This window comes from Delphinus delphis, chromosome 11 (genome assembly GCF_949987515.2).
Source record: "Delphinus delphis chromosome 11, mDelDel1.2, whole genome shotgun sequence".
In the NCBI taxonomy this organism is placed as follows: domain Eukaryota; kingdom Metazoa; phylum Chordata; class Mammalia; order Artiodactyla; family Delphinidae; genus Delphinus; species Delphinus delphis.
The window spans coordinates 25,994,419-26,011,807 of record NC_082693.1 but is presented as its reverse complement, the minus strand read 5'-3'; the positions used below and the strand labels follow the sequence as shown (position 1 = coordinate 26,011,807).

The 17,389-nt window shown below is 41.7% G+C and overlaps 1 protein-coding gene across 4 annotated transcripts in view; it reads left to right on the top strand.

Annotated features, from left to right (window-relative positions):
* Positions 1-570: 570 nt before the first annotated feature.
* The window catches only part of SINHCAF (SIN3-HDAC complex associated factor), a 29,445-nt gene continuing 12,626 nt past the window's right edge, over positions 571-17,389 (top strand). Inside the window, exons 1-3 of one of the 4 annotated variants that reach the window (XM_060024534.1) lie at positions 571-794; positions 14,971-15,118; positions 16,414-16,513. In XM_060024534.1, coding sequence (XP_059880517.1) covers positions 14,991-15,118; positions 16,414-16,513 — 228 coding nt within the window. In that variant the 5' untranslated portion in view covers positions 571-794; positions 14,971-14,990. Of the gene's footprint in view, positions 795-2,333; positions 2,511-2,589; positions 2,682-14,902; positions 15,119-16,413; positions 16,514-17,389 lie in introns of those variants that run through there. The other 3 variants (XM_060024537.1, XM_060024535.1, XM_060024533.1) reach the window with 3 other exon arrangements.

The following is a 17,389-nucleotide window of genomic DNA, read 5'->3' as shown; positions in this document are numbered from 1 at the left end:
GCAGACAGGAGTTAGTGAATGGATAGAGTGTCAAAATGGGACTTTACTAAAAGACTCATTAAAGACAAACCTCTTCTGGCCCCAGAAAATTAAAAAAGAAAAATGATTCAAAAACCCATTTTCAAACAAAATTTAGCAAATGTGAGAAACGTATAAACTCAGTGTGGATGCTTGCAAGACCACCTCCCCTGTCACTTCAGGCCAGAAACCGGGCACAGGTGTGAACATTTTGCAAAAACAGCTTTCAAAACTATTTTTCAACGCGAAACGGTGCGCCTGAAAAGCTTCAGAGTGGAAAGCACTTCACGCAGTCTAGTGTTCTCCCTGGGTTGCTAACCTTTCCGCCTTTCCCATCCCGCCACTCCCCCTTGGCCGCCGCCTCCAGCCAGGGGGCGTTTGTTTACGTGACGTCACTGTAGTAAGCAGTCCCCGCCCCCATTTCTCTCTGGCCGCCGCGTTTCCCGCGCCGCGGCGCTTCTCCCCTTAAAAGGACAATAGAGGCCTCGGGAGCGCGCGCGCCCGCCGGGCCTTCTCCCCTCCCAGCCATCGACGCGCGCGCGCCCGTATGCAAATAAGTTCGATTCAGGAGAATTTTGTACCAGGAGCCGCGCGTGCGCAGAGGGAAAGCGGAATCTACACCTTCCGCGCCAGCGGTAGCAACTGCAGAACTGCAGGAGACAATCTTTCTAGACAAGGCAGTTGAGGAGGAGGGAGCGATTGGGAGGTGGGCTTGGCTTGGCGTGCACTCCGCACCTCGGGAACGTTTTTGCGCGTGGAACGTCTGCTTTTGGCAGGTGAGTGACTCGAACCATTACTGTGGTGCAAAACTGTCTCACGAGGCATTGATTTGAGAGTGGCTCTTTTTCTCTTTTCACCTAACCTCACCACCTCCCCCTTCCTTACACAGACACACACGCACACATTTATATACACACAGGAAGTTTTGTCTTGGAGATGGCATTGCTGGGAGCGCTGTTTTCGTGATCTTCAGACCTCAGATTCTTTTGTATCTGCATGTTTAGTGAGTGCTTTTCAGTTGGGGAGGGTATCTGAGGCAAACCGAAAGTCTTGAGGTGGGGGAAGTGAGTGGAGCCTGGAAAGGAGTGAGGAATCGCCTGAGGTGAGGGATCCACGTTGAAGGTGACAATGACTTTTCTCAGCCGCAGTGTTCGCAGGCGACAAGGAGTTCGGTGGCTGAAAGGCCCGAGCGAAAAGGAGTTGCTGGCGATTGCGGAGGGCCCCGGGTCGGTGCACCCGCGTGGGCGCGCGCCCGGGAGTGGCCGGCCGCCGTTGTTGGACCTCGTGCTTTAGTTTCTTGCGGCCCCCGCGCGTGTTGTGATGAGGGTGGACAATGAACGCCCCTCGCTCGAAAACTAAGTTGCCGCCTACTTGCGAGCTGTCGGGCGGAGGGCGTTTAAATCGGCCTTTCGGGTCGGTGCCGGCGTGGCCCGAGTGCACGCGGGTGGCATTGTCCGCCCAACTCTGGAGGGATGCGGATGCGACAATGAGCAACACGCGGCTGCTCGGAAGCGGCCCCGGCTAGCAGACGCCTCTCCCCGGGCCGCGCCCAGTCAGCGCGGGCGTCCGGGGTGTCTGTGGAGCCTCAACTTTGGTTCGCAATTTATTCACCTGTAGCGTAGATGTGGGCGCCGCGGCGCTCTCTAGGGCGACCGTGCGCGGCTTAAGATGGCCAGTCGGAGCCGAGTTGACTCCGGGATGGAGGCAGCGGCGTTGACTGAGCCGGAGGAGTGCGGCAACTCCGGAGGGCACTGCTTTTTGTGCCGAGCGTGACAGACCACGTGCTGGGGCTGCGACCCGGGTTTGGTCGGGGGTCCGGCTGAGCGTCCGGCTCGCGGTCAGCCGGGAGATGCGGGCGCTGTCGGGGCCGGCCGGCAGGACAATGTGACTTGCTGATGATGGCGTCTTGCCAGTTTAAAAAGCAGAGTGAAAGTCGCCAACTCTCGGCCGGTGCGGGGCGGGGAATCCGGGCGTTTCTTATCAAGGACATTGCAAAACTTCGATTAAATGGGCCTGCTGCTAGGGGAGGACGTTGGGACTAGCCCCGGAGTCCCAGGGCGCAGGGTCCGGACCCTTCCCCTGGGCGGTCGTGAAGTGTCTCCCCCTGAGATACAATCCCACGTCCCTGAGGCTGCACGTAGGCAGCGCCCGGCTGGACAGAAAACAAAGAGCTGCATGTGCCGGTGCGGGCCCGGCCGGCACTCAGGGCGGCCGCCGGGCGGGCTGGGCCCCCCCTAAGTTCGGACGAGTTTCGGGAGGGGCTTTTTGTCTCTCGGGCCCTCGCGGGGAAACTTTGGCGGCGCTACTTGTGCGCGGTGCGGTGCCGGTGCGCGGGGGAGGCGGCGTGCTAACGCGCGGCGGGCGGCCGAGGGGCGGCAGTCGGGGCCCGGCGCTGGAGCCCCGGCGCCGGGTGCCGCGACGGCCGAGGGCCCGGGAGAGCGCGGCCGCGAGGGCTCGGCCCGCTCCCCGGGGCCGAAGCCTGCGTCTGGGAGGTCTGTGGATCCGCCTTTGAAGTCGAACTGTTGCCATGTTTGAATTACGTCAGGGCAAAGCCATGAGGAGGAACAAGCCCCGGCAGCGCGGCGTGCGGGAGGCGCGGCCTGCGGGAGGCGCCGGGCCGGCCGGGTGGGCGGGCGGGCGCGGGGCCCGTTGTTCCGGCGCAGGTGAGGGAGGCGGCGGCGAGAGACGCGCTTCCCTCCAGCCGCCGCCGCCGCAACCCCCGCCCCGCCCCGGCGGGCAGCTCTCTGCGGGAACTTTTCCTTCCGACCCCAGTTGCTGTGTTTACCCACCGATCCGCCGGGGAGCGGTTCTCTTTGCTGCCTGGGTGCTTCTGTCTCGGCCGTCGCCGCGTGCCCGGGGTGGGGTGGGGGGAAGCGCAGCCTGGGGCGACCGCGGAGAACCGGGGCGGGACGGGGAGGCATTTTGCTGCTTTCGGGGAAACCGGCGAGCGCGGCGAGCACCCCTCCCCCACAGCCGAGCCGCGGCCCGCAAGTGCAGGGGGCCCAGCCCCGACGACACCGAAAAACCACCGCGGGGAAGTTCGGGGCTCCGGTTGTCCTACAAAGGGAAGTGAGGACTGTGGGTGAATCGTGCGTGCAGCTCTCGTCTTTGTGTGTTTACGTGTGGGAGGGGGGCCGGCTGGGGCGAGGGCTGGTTTGGTTGGGGGGGGTGACTTCTTGGGGGTGGTAGGGCGGTGCAGTGTTTGTTCTCGTAACTCTGACCCTACTAGGTTTCTTTGTTTTTGTTTTCTCGCTCTAACGTTCGATTACGATTACTCCAGGCACCCGGAAGACCAGGAATTACTGTTCAGTCAAACATCAACCCGGGGCGAGACAGTTTCTCCCCAGCCGTCCTTCCCCCCTCACTCCTCTCTCATGTTGTCCTAAGGAAGCTTAAGAAAACTACACCACCTCCTTTCCTCCGAATAATTAAAAAAATGAATTTGACCTTGTCATTAAAAGTACTCTGAAAGCACCTGTTTTTGAACTGGAGTTTGCCGGACTTGAAAAGCCCTTTAATAACTTACGTTGCAAAACCGAACACGTTTATTAGTTGCTGAATCTAAATTAAATTCTGGGAGTTTATTTCTGGTGGACTTGGAGAAAAGCCCGATGGCATTTAAAGTATTTATATAGTGGTTTGGGGAAGGGGGAATCTTCCTTGGCCCTAAAGGTATGCTTGGCTCAATGTTCCGGGCGTTATCTTTGGACGACCTTGAAGAAGCTAGCACGTAGGAGTTAGGCCTTTCTTGGAGATTTTCTCTGGGGGCTGGGGAGGAAGCTGCTCAGGGGTTGACACAAGGTGATGGCTAGCGATCCCCGCTAGCTGCTTCATAGTTCCTGTGAACTGGGGTTGACCTTCTGGTTACCCCTCTTAGATTTTCTTTCCAAGCTAACTTTTTTTTTTTTTTTGGTATGTGGCCCCAGGCATAGCTCAGAAATTATGCTGGTTTGACACATGGATGCTTCTTTGGTATTTGGGGTTTGCCTGCAGTCTAGACATCCGATAAGCAGCACCACGTCTGTTGCTTTCCCGATTTCTCCTGCATTTTGACCATGTTTAAGGGCTAGAATCTAAAAGTGGTCATTACCGAAAAATAATAATATCCTGAGATGCCATGCCCACACAAACCAAAACATCCATACAAATTAAAATCAGTTTTGTGCTGTCATTGTTTTGTTATTAAATAAACGTTTTCCCCAGGCTTTGGTTGACTAAATTACAAATACTGAAAGGCTACCAGTATTAGTAACAGTACATTTCTTAAGTGAATAGAAAGATCTTGTCGAGAGAATGAGAAACTTTGGATTTAATAACTTTTTGGCTTTGGGCAGTTGTTTCTCTGGGTCAGGTATTTAAAATACATATGAGGCAAGGCACACTTAAAGCAAGTTTTACTTTTGGTTGTATTTTCTTTGTATATTATAAACATTTATTTAACTTGTTGCAGTTTGAAGTAAAGTTTCCAATATGTATGTTCAACAATAATCATTAAAATGTTTGCAGCATAAAAATAAATAAAATGGGTATGAAGAGCTTTGCAAATACACTGTGAAATTCTTTGATTTGTTTTTCTTAATTAGTATTTTATAGCCGAGTTACAGCTAGAATTTCAATATTCTGGGAAATTTCAAATAAAATATCTTAAGGGTTTTTTTTTTTAAATATAAGATGAAATGTGCAGTAGAAATTTGGTTTATAAAGGTAAATGAGTTGAGAGTGGGAAAGACACAGACAAGGTCTCTGCTGTCTTCCCTTTTTGCATTACTTTTGCAAGAGATTGGAGTTGAAAAGTTCAATACATAGTATATTCTAGAACCTTTGTGGGCCTCAACGCTGCTGTTGCACAGTACTGTTAATTCTGTATATCTGGAACCTGGATGATCAATTTTTTCCCAGAGTTGTAATCAGGCCCTGGGAAACCCTGGCTCATGAGGCTCAAATTCAGGCAGATTTATGTCAAAAAAGCAATTTGAGAATGATTTTCCATGTAAAATAAGTTTTTCACTGGGGAAAGCTTAAGCTTATTTGAAATCTAAACCAACTTCATAAGCTGTTGTAAGGACAAATTAATTTACTGTGCCAGGCACATAGTAGGTTGCTTTAAAAGTATTATGTTTTCTTTTTTTCCCTAAGCAGTGTTGGGAATATAATTGGCTAAGAATGAGGGGAACACATTTGTTGAGGCACTAGGTTAGTTGTTCAAAAGCCTCTGGGGTTGAAATGCCTAGGTTCCAAAGACTTGATCATCTTAAAGATGTAAGTCATTTTGTAGTCAAATTTTGTCACCTGCAGAATAGCAATAATAATAGTAATACCTGGTTCTTGGGGATATAAATAAGCAAATCATGTGCTTGGTAAATACTGACTATTGTCCTGACAACTTTGGGAAGTAGACATTTTACAGAAGACAAAACTGAGGCCTGGATCAGTTTCCTTGCTGGAGGAAGTAATTCAGTAAATGATGAGTGGAAAGAATGAATGTCTTTGGCCTCTCCCCCACCTTCAGGAACTGGTTCTGGGAGTACACTGCCTTCAACTCCTGGTTGCCAATCCAATTCTGATTCAACCACTTTACATCAAAAAGTCCTGTGGAAATCTAGAATATGCTATTTTCTTTCTTCCTGATTTCTCTTGTCCACAAGAGTGTCCTGTTATAAAGTGAAAATATTTTATTGTCTTTTGGTTCTCCAGTTTCTTTCTCTCTTTTTTGTCAGTTTCTCTTTTAATTGAATCTGCAACTAAGGTTTTCTGTATTATGGAAATGATCTGGAAATGCAGCTAATGCATAAGAAGGGGGAGTGTATTTTCAAGGGAGCGAAGTTTTCTTTTTGTACTAGAAATATGGAAGTCACAGGCACACTTGCTATTATATATTCAAGTACAAAAGTTGCAGTTGAACAAAACTAATTCATTTCTAGCTTCATATTTAGTTGTTTTCACGTACTATAAGTTTGTTTGGATTAATGTTTTTTTAAATTTGGTTGGTGTTAATGTATGCTGAGTTTAAATAGCTCTCATTTTGCGATTCATTTCTCCGCACAGTATTCTCCTAATCTTCCCTTCCTCTCCACGTGCCTGCTTGAAATCAGCAAGAAATATTTCTTCTACCAGTTGTTATGAAAGCATTGACTTGTTTACTATTAATCTTTTCTAATTAAAGTAATTCATTTGGTTTACATTTCCTGGAAATCTTTAAAGCTCACAATTTTTTTCCACAAAAGTCAACAGACTAAATGTTAAAGAAAAATGACACCATTCAAAACATCAGTTTTTTAATACATGTTTTTATTATGGACACCATTCCTATTTCATGCCCTTAAAAACACTGTTCAACACTATTTTGGCCACCCCACTCTTCTTAGCAAGTTCCACCCAGTTTTGTATACTTTGTACATTCAGCACCTGGTTGTAATGTAAGACTTTCTGCCCTGTAACAGTTTATCATTGAGTAGAGGAAATAATACATTTAGTTTCTGCCCTGTAACGGTTTATCATTGAGTAGAGGAAATAACATATTAAACAAGTTCAGGTGTGTTTGTTAGCTATGGAAAGGTTTTGTAAAAAGATATAATCCTTAAAAAATTTCTCAGGTTAAGGGGATGGAGGAGAAACCATCTTGGACAAAAATAGGAGCCTAAGTAGAGATGCGGCTAGTTATTAAAGTTGGTTTGACACTCCTGGAATATCAGAATTCTAAGCTGGGAGCAGCTGGTAGCCAGGACTAGATCCTGAAAAGCTTTGAATTTCTTGCCAAGGAGTTTGGATGTATCCTGAAGCCAGTGTTGGTACCTTGGAAGGGATATTAACATATGAACTTTAGGAAGATACCACCTGTTTGAAGGGTGCAAGGAAGTCGGTTATGAGGCTCTGACAGGTGTTCGAACACCATAATGAGGGACAAACAGGCAATAGGGATGGAAGGGACATGAACCAGAGAAGTGAAGGAAGAAGCAGATTTTTCTAAGGATTTCATCGTGGACATGGTGGGGACCATGCAGAGGATGAGAAGAGAGAGCCTAGTTGACTTGCAGATTTTATATGTGACTGTATGGATGATAACCAAGATAGGTAAACACAGGAAGAGCGTGTTTGGAAGAGAAGACTATATAATCAATTTGGGGCATTTAAAGGTTAGGACTGCCAGTTCTTGTATTGGTGCTTCAGAGAGCTTAAGGAACTTTCCTGAGGTTTGGGTTAGACCAGGTGTGTGCTTTCTTCACATTTTTGTCAAACTTGAAAATGGGAGAACAAGCTTCACTGAAAGGAATATGGTCTAGTTTCATGAACTTAAAAGTCTCTCTGAAAATGCTAAGTGTCTCTTTTCCCACAAACCTGGTCTTAAAAGAAAACCTTCAGAAATCAAGATTCTACCTTCATTTTAATTTGTTGTGCGTGCCTTGGGACAGATAGAGTTCATATTTCTATAATGTGCAAGTCTTATAAATTTAAGGAAATAAATGATGTACATACACTGTTATCTTCTACTCTTGCTTCACAGCGTCCCTGGAAAGTAGAAGTGAGGTTTCACCCTAATATTACGAAGGGAGAAGTTAAAATTCTAAGTGATTTCACCCTAATATTACAAAGGGAGAAGTAAAATTCTAAGTGACTTCGTATTTACTTGTAAAGACAAAAGCAGAAATAGACTCCAACTTGACTCATAGCGCCTTCTTCACCACACTCACAATAGTTGCATGTCTTACTGATAATCATCTCTTAAAAGCAAATAAATACTATGTTCCCAACCTTTAACTTTCCCATCCACTGGAATCTCTCTTAATCTGGTATTGGGATACCCAGATTTTTTAATAACACTGTCAAAATGGGATTTTTTCATACTATCTAAAACTCAGACCTGGATTTGTGATTTTTATTTTTAACCTGTGCCACTTCAGCTGAACACTTATTTCTGAGTTTGACCGCTTTCCCGTAGGAGGAGTTCTAGATTCTGCTAACGTGGATTCCATAGGCACCACTGTATAAATATTTTACCATGTAATTTCTCAGGCTGGGTACATGTTTGGAGAAGCTATTGGCGAACAAGTGGGGATCCATCACCTCTTTTTCGGTTTTCCTCCAGGCAGGTTTAAATTGTTAAATTTCACTTAAAAAAGTGAATCAGTAAATTCAGAACCTTTGGTGTTGGGATGTGGGTTGGTCTCTACTAGAAGCAGGTGAGAGGAAATAGTAGTGTTTAATTGCTCCATGGCTTTCCTTAAGCCCTGCCGAAACATGTCTCCTTGTAGGGGAATACTGCATCCAAGTGGCCTAGCAGTAGGAGAACACAAAACACTCAGTCCTGTTTGACCCTTTGTGAAGTGTTGCTCCAGTTACACTGTTAGTGTTTACTGGATCCTGTACTTATATGTGATTAAAGATAGCGTACTGTTGACTAAAATGGTGTCGAGGGTAGCATTACTAGTTCCACAAACTCAAGGTTGCCCATAGCTTTTGATCATGAGTGTTTTTTCGTATTTCTCTTCATTTCCCATCATCCTGCCGTTTAAAGTTCAGGTCTAAAGAATACATCTCCTTCACTTCAAAGTTGTCTTTGGTTGCTTGGTTCCTTTTGTCTTTGTTCACCACTGCTTCCTTCCCACTTTACAAATCTTTTGCTTGTCTCTTCTCTGCAGTTTCCTTCCCATTCTGTTCTGTCTGTTCTGATTTTACTAGTCTATTCTGTACTCTCTCCTGTGGAATATATTTCCTAATGTGTGTCTCTTTGTCCGTATGTCTTTGAGGAAGTTTATTTAAACTCTCTGGGAGTTTTCAGATTCCTCTTTAGTTAAGATATGTGATGATAACTTAAGGTTTTGGGGTGTGGTGCCCTTGATTAAAAAAAATATCAGTATAGAAGGGAGTAAAGTGAAAGTAAGCCTCCTTCATTCTTGCACCCTTCAGAGGCAACTGCTGTTTACTAGTTTTTAAAAATCTATTTTAAAAAGCCAGTTTGTGTATTTAGGTTCTCATTAAAAACATACTATGGGATTATACTGTATAACAAGATACCTTGGATAAAAGTTCCCTCCCTGCACATGTCGTAGAACTACTGCCATCTTTTGAAGGGCTGAAAGGGTATTCTGTATTATGAAGACACCATACGTAAACCAGTCTGAGAATCCATGGACATTTAGGTTGCTTCCAATTTCTTATGTATTTTTTTTTTAAAGGTCTAGGTCATTTGGATTTTAGAGAGAAAAAGTGATGATTAGAAGCTATAGGGTTTTGGTCTGTTGAAAACTAAGATAACTTTAATTGAGGAATGTTTTAATTTGGGAGGTTGCACCCCTAATTTGTGCATCAGAATTTCACTTCTCAAGATGGCATGGACAAGTTGTGAAGTTAACTGTAAAGCTGATTTATCATCGTTGGCATACTTACTTCTCTCTGTTTTCTTCTATCTATCTAGTCCATCCAGTGGCATTTTGAGTTTTGAAAGGTACTTTTGACTATAAGAAAGACTTTACTACCCAGAAGGAGTCTAGAAAGTAAAATTGGGGAAGTTATTACATTGGAGGAACTATTGGTGTCCTTCAAAGCATACATAACAACTAAGGTGAGCCTAATACATGTTACATTTATCATAATAAGGACCCTCTCCATTTTCCTAAATGTTAAAATCACACCCTTATAAGATTTGAAAGACAAGAAAATACTCTGCAGAATTAAGTTCTTCACCTCACTGTCTCCTAATTCCATATTAAAAAGGGTACTAGAAGCTCTAAAATTTGCATTTCACGATTCTTCATACTGTTTCTTAGTTGGAACTTAAAATCAGGTATTTGGTATTATTAAAAATTGTAAGACATCGCCTTCAAGCTATTTTTCAGAAAACTTTTCTTAAATAGCATCCCTTCACTATTGGCTGTGAAGATTTCTTTCCCATTTATATTGTATCGTACTTAGTAAACTTACCTTATGTGTGCCGAATTAAGTGTAGTAAGACATCATCCCTGCTCCTTGGCTTCATAATCTCATTAGATCAGATTAGAATTGGCTCTTTTGTATCTTGATAAAATAAACAGTGGTTACTTCAGCCTTTCCTTGTCCAACACTAAGGTTGCATTTCCCATCCTTTCATTAAGTTGATGATTGAATTCTTTTTAAAGGTAAATTTATTTATTTATTTTATTTTTGGCTGCGTTGGGTCTTTGTTGCTGCACGTGGGCTTTCTCTAGTTGCGGCGAGTGGGGTCTACTCTTCGTTGCGGTGCGTGGGCTTCTCATTGTGGTGGTTTCTCTTATTGTGGAGCACGGGCTCTAGGCGTGTGGGCTTCAGTAGTTGTGGCACGTGGGCTTCAGTAGTTGTAGCACGCAGGCTCAATAGTTGTGGCTCACGGGTTCTAGAGTGCAGGCTCAGTAGCTGTGGTGCACCGGCTTAGTTGCTCCGCGGCATGTGGGATCTTCCCGGACCAGGGCTCGAACACGTGTCCCCTGCATTGGCAGGTGGCTTCTTAACCACTGTGACGCCAGGGAAGCCCGATCACTGAATTTTTACGATCAACTTTTTGGAAGTTTTAAAGTGGAAGAAACCCCAGTAAATCAATCAAAACAAATGTTTAGAATTGATTGTTGCATTTAAAAAATTCACATTGTTGTCTATGTATGCTATTTGTTCATGTAATTATAGTTATTTCTCTTATGGCTTTTGCTGACTTAGCTATTAACTTTAATCTTTTTAATTTGGGGCGATTGAATTAAATTGGACAGAACAGTAATTTCAGCATGGTTGATTTGTCTTTAACTGTTACAGTATTGAAAAAAATTTGTGGCTTTTTGGCTGACAGTAGATAAAGAACTAATGTCAGTGAAAGTGCTTTATAAAACATGAAGTGCTATACAAATGACAGCTTTTTAAAAAAGTTTAATCAACACATTTATTGAGTACATACCACATGATTGGCACTATTCTAGGTGCTGAGGTTACAAAGATGAATAAAGACAATAAGAGAATTCCCAACCCAGTCTATTTTTATTTTTAAAAACAAGCTTATTGAGATATAATTTATGTACCATAAAATTCACTCTTTAAAGTGTACAATTCAGTGGCTTTTAGTGTATTTAGAGTTTTGCAGCTATCACTACTATCTAATTTTAGAAGGCAAATGACGGTTTTTAATCAGCATTTTACTTCTTTCTGATTTTTGCCTTTATCTCAAAGGTACATTTTCTTCTGCCTTCTGCAAATACATGCTTAAGGGTGAGATTGTACGGGGTACACTCTCATCTGTAACTATTCATCAATTAGGAAGCAGATGGTATTAGCTTCCTTCTATTAAAACACTGTTGAATGATGTGACACCTATAAGAATAGATGCAAAAATCACAAATAATTTGAACAGATAAAATAGATTGTTCTGGAGGGATCATTTAATATTGCACAAATGTGGAATTAGGAAAGAAATATTCTTTTTTTAAAATTGAAGTTGATTCACAATATTATGTTAGTTTCGGGTATACAACATAGTGATTCAGTATTTTTATAGGAAAGAAGTATTCTAAAGAACCACCCGGTTTGTTGAGATAACAGAAATTCCAAGTTTAAAATCAAATGTGCCATGCTCACCCACTACCCTCTCAAATATACAAAGTAACTTGGTTTCAGAGCCAGTTTGTGTCCTTAGTTTTTTCTCAGAGATTAGGTAAGGTTTTTTGTTTTTTAAAACATTAGTGGGTCTGTAGATTTTGTGAAAATATTTTCAGTTAATCTCTGCTCCCCAAAGCTCAAAATGGCTAAACACCAACCACTGCTTAACTGGGTTGCTGTAAACAGAGCCCAGAATGAAACGCCTGCGTATTTGCTGCAGATTCCCAGGTACCTCTCAAGTGCAGGAATAAGCTCAGAAAAGGTTTAATAGGTTTATTAAGTAATCATCCATTAAAAGGCTCATGCGCTACTTGTGTGCTGCATTAGGACAAGTGCCTGCCTGCTTACTGCATTTAGCACTGCTTGGAAGAGGGTGAACCCTAGGATTTAGACCCCACTCAGATGTTTAGGCAGAAGAATTTTGTCAGGAAAAAAAGGTTGCAGAGCTACATAAAAGATTATCAATCAGAAGACATCAGGCTATTGTATTTTTTCTGATGTCTAAGAAGAATATCCTCAAGCTGAAGAATGGATTGTTTCACTGGTACTATTGGGTAAGTTTTGTGGAGATCCCCAACAACAACAAAAATCATACTGAAGATGAACAGTTGATTCACAGTAGCTGCTGATGAAAAGGAAAGCCTCAGTACCTAGCGGTAGCCCTAGTATTTCTTAGCAGCTTGCCCCCATGATAACTGGCACAAACTCTGGCTTCTTGGTCAAATCCAGCCTCAGGGAAGGTAGTTCATATATTGGAGATGATCTGATTTTTGTATAGTTTTGATGGCATGTTTATTTGTGGAGAGAAGGGGATTGTGAGGGTAGAGATAGGAGTCTGTCTGTTGTAATAGGATTTGGTCTGTGTGTTAATGGAATGAACTGGCCTTCCTTGCTGTATACTTCCTTTATCCTTGCTGAGAAGAGAGGTTGAAGTTTCCTAGAGCTATTGATGAAGCTGGTGACTGCAAGAGGAACTCTGGACTTTTGACCTTGATGGTAATGGAAGGTGTTGGGGGAGTTTGGAGAGCCCACAGTTTGGTGTAAGAACTAGAAAGTTATGTTACATTTTTGCCTCAAAACAGAAATATACAAATTAAAGCAATAGCTTCTACTTTCTGAGTACTTATTTTAATAAGTTTCTATAAACCTGTGTCATTTGACGTGGTTTTTTCCAAAGCAGCACATGGCCATTTTCTCAGGAGGCAATTTTCTTTTCATTCATCATATGGGTTTGTTAGATGGAAAAAGAAATCTACCTCATTTCACAGGTCTGTGCCTTTTCCTACTATATACAGAGCACCTTCCTCATTTTTTTCCTTTCAAAAAATCTCATTTAATGAAAATAATTAACTTAATCAACTAGGAGTATTTTATTTTCTTGTTTTAACAATTCTTAAAGTAACTGTTAGTTTAGGCTTAATTATTGAAATGCATCAGTGTCCTTCTGCCCCATTGCACCTCCCTTTTTGCTTGCCTCCCTCACCAACAAAAACATCAAAGAACACTTAATGAACAGTGGCCCCTGTTTAAAAGGAAGACTTAAGTCTTTAGTTATTTACTGATAAAATATTTTCTTAAAAACAAGTTATAAATCATTTGTTTATATTTCAGAATCCCTGCATCTCAAACACACACACACACACACACACACACACACACATATGACATCCTGGATATTTGGTTATTTTTCTGAATCACTTTCATATACTTGCTCTGGTATGGCTAACCAGAAATGGAATGGAATGTGGTTAGGCAAGAGGTCATCCAAAGACAAACACCAAAATTTTTGTTTTACTTGTATATTTGAGTATATTTCTAAAAGAACTTTTAAAAGGGTGGTGTTCTGTAGTTATAATTCCTAAAACTGTGGGCACAAATCTAGCTGGTATTAATAATTTTCTCTTCTTGATGCTTTATATGATGGTTTTGTGATAATTTGTATTTGGACCTTTACACACACACACACACCCTGCTCTGGATTTGTCCCTTGGGGTTTAGTTTCTGTTCATTACCGTTTCATCACCTCTCTTAGTCCAGATGTTCTGGTGAAGTTGGTCCTTGGTTTGGATATTCTAAATTACTTACAAGGTACTTGTTTACTGCCAGCTACATTTTTGTTGCATCCGGCCCTGGAGCTGCATCTGCCTTCCTTGCTTGATGTTGAGATTTTTTTGATCATGGAAATCACAGTTTACGTTTTTGAACATATGCCTCCCACTATTACTGTTCTAAGGCACAGCACCTCATTGAAAAACTTCAAAAACCTCTGTAACAGCTGTGAGGGGCAGACCACTGGGCAGGCAACATGAGCTCATTCTTAATTTATCTTAATGATTTATAAAATTATTATTCTTAAATTATAACCCTGGAGTTTTGTGTATTTTACGTCCTCCTTTCAGTAGTTTCAATTCAGGAACAACTTGCCTTAGAACTTCCCATTTATCACAGAAGAAATCCCCTCTGATTTCCCATAGGGCAAAGTAGTGTAGGTTGATGCATATTGAGCTACTTTTGTGCTTAGTATCAAATAGTGGTCCTGTAGTAAATGCTCAAAACTTTCCAAGAGGAGGGAATCACATTAATGCAGAGATGCAAAATAAAAAGGGGTGCCTTAGCTTAAATTTTAGGATGTGTCCTCCATTGTGTATGATTCCATTACTTCACAGGATAGTGGGGAGAGTTTGTTGTATTCTCTACTTAAAATCTTGAATTTTAGAAAATGCCTCCTTCCTGCAATTTTATTTTATTTATTTTTAAAAATTAATTAATTAATTAATTTATCCTTTTTTGGCTGCGTTGGGTCTTGTCTGCTGCGTGCGGGCTTTCTCCAGTTGCGGCGAGTAGGGGCTACTCCTCGTTGTGGCGTGTGGGCTTCTCATTGCGGTGACCCCTCCCGCCGTGGAGCACGGGCTCCAGAGGTGTGGGCTTCGGTAGTTGTGGCTTGTGGGCTCTAGAGCGCAGCCTCAGTAGTTGTGGCGCACGGGCCCAGCTGCCCCGCAGCATGTGGGATCCTCCCCTACCAGGGATCGAACCGGTGTCCCCCGCATTGGCAGGTGGACCCTTAACCACCGCACCACCAGGGAAGTACCCTTCCTGCACATTTAGAATGAGTGTTTGCCAGGAGGGGAGAAGGAGGTAGTAGAAGCCTTGTTAAATACCTGAGCTACTTTGTGTGTTTTAGACACTTGCTATGCTCGTGTGCCTAGAATTGAGGTGGGTCCAAGAGGTTTTCACCAGTGCCCTCCTCTCTCCGTCATGTAATACCGCATTGCTGGGGGTAGGGTGGAGCAGAGAGTTCGCTTTTAATGGTTTCTTGTTATAGCCCTCAACAAAGCTGTGTCATCAATTCCCTTGGCTTTACAGACTATTGCCCAGAAGAAAAGATGTTTGGTTTTCACAAGCCAAAGATGTACCGAAGTATAGAGGGCTGCTGTATTTGCAGAGCTAAATCCTCCAGTTCTCGATTCACTGACAGTAAACGCTATGAAAAGGACTTCCAGAGCTGTTTTGGGTAAGATCATGTGATGTTTGTACCATTTTTGGAGTGAAAAAGATCACAGTATACAGAAGTATTTCTAAGCAAAGGGATTGGAACAGTGTGCTAATAATTAAAATCACTCATATTCTAATCTAGGTTATTTCAAGGCACTTGCTCTTAAATCAAACAATACTGACAGCCTTCCTTTTTCTAGATTATGAGGAACTACCAAATTAATTGTGAAGCCCTTTAGAAGTTATAATCAAACAAACCCTTTTGTTAACTTCAGGATGTACAAAGAGATTTTTTTTTAAAAATTACCCTTATTCTCTCTTACAGTAATTGTCCTCCACTAGTTTTCTGTCCTTTGTATTGTTTTTCTAAATTATAGAAATATATTTTAACCCAATCTGCTGAGGATACTAGCAGGACTTAATGTACTGCCCTGAAACCTGTCAGGCTATGTTAGCTTTTATTTTATAATTTCGTTCTTTATTTATCTTTTGACAATAAACCTCTGCTTAATAAAATGGAAATTACTTTCCAACAAATACTTGGATGAAATAAAATACTTAATGTTGAGCCATTTCCCATGTTAGAAATTAATTTCACCACTGTTCTTATCAAAACATTCTGTGGATTATTTATTGTTAATCCTAGACTTTGTACTTAATTTTGAAGGTTGTCAAAGAGTCTCCACTAACCAACCTTGCCTTTTGAAATTACATTTTTCTCCTAATGTCTTTATTTCCAATTGTATATATAATAAATGTTATTAGTATTTTTCTGTGTATTTATAATACAGGAAAAGTATAGTAAATGAAAAATTCCTCAGAGAGACAATTAAAAAATAGCTTGGTAACTATAGATTTCTTTCCCCCATGCAGATGTATTCATTAAAAAAAAAATTACAGTGCCTCTCTGGTTTTGTTTGTTGTGAAACTAGAATATCACGGCACATTATTTTACTTAAAGGGTCGTGTTTTATTGCTTATGAAGTATCTACACATTTCAAGAAAGATTAATTGGACAGCATTGTTTAAAACCATGGTGACCAGGATCTTCTCTAGGTCTTAAATTTTGCTATTGTTTTAAAAAACATTCTTTATTTTAAAATGACCAAATTGTAGCACATGGAATTGATTCATTGGATCTAGAAGTTAATTATATTTCTGAAATATTCTACAGAAACAATGGAACTGGATCACTCCAGACAATTAGAAATGACATCTATAAACTATAAATAGTGTTTTTTCTAAAAGAAATGTACTTGCATGAGTTCTTTAATGTAAAGGAGACTAATAAAGGTTTGATTGTTTTCTTATCAGGTTACATGAGACTCGTTCAGGAGACATCTGTAATGCCTGTGTCCTGCTTGTGAAAAGATGGAAGAAACTGCCAGCAGGATCAAAAAAAAACTGGAATCATGTGAGTTCATCTTTCGTCTTTCTCAATTATACCTCTGTTATATTTAAAGTAACATTAATTTTTCCCCCTAATTTAGGAAATAATATGTTCCTAGGGTAGAAAAGTCTGAAAAGAATAAAGAAAAGCACTAGTTGCTGCTCAGATATAATCACTTAACATTTTGGCATTTTGGGGAGCAAAATAGCTTGGTATGGCATTTCTCTAAGGTTGTATCAAATATACCCATTTTTGGAGATCCACAGTGTACATTTCACATATTTTTAGGTTTAACCCAGAAATTCCTAGAGTTAATTAGACATGGATCCTTTTTTTCATCTCCTAGGATTATGTATGTCCTAATTCATGTTGGTACTAATGAGCACATTGGTTTATAATCTGGATTTAAAGCCTGCCTTTACCACTTACTAGTTGTGAACTTTGGGCAAGTGACATTTATTTATAAAGTGCAAAGATAATAGCTGTCTCACAGAACTGTTGTAAGAACTGAATGAGATGATGTATATAAAGTATAATGCATAGTAATCACTCACGTAGAAGCTATTGTTAATCTATATTAAATCTAGTTGAGATCAAACTGGAATGTAAATGTGTTTTCTATTTGCATTTCACTTTATAACGTCACTAGAATTCTTTAGAAAATATTTTCAATAACCAGAACGACACCGTTAGGTCTTATCTAATTTTTCTGTATGCTAGCTTTCAGAAGATTTATGACATTTATACAAAATGTTTGTTTTTAAGCGGGCAAAAAATATTTGTTCTTTACCTTTTTTCTTACACTAGCCTTACACTGTCCTTTGGTGACAATGTTTCATTATTATAATAGGTTTCTGTGGGTCTGTTAACCTATAAAAATGTGAGTTTTTCTTTAATTAA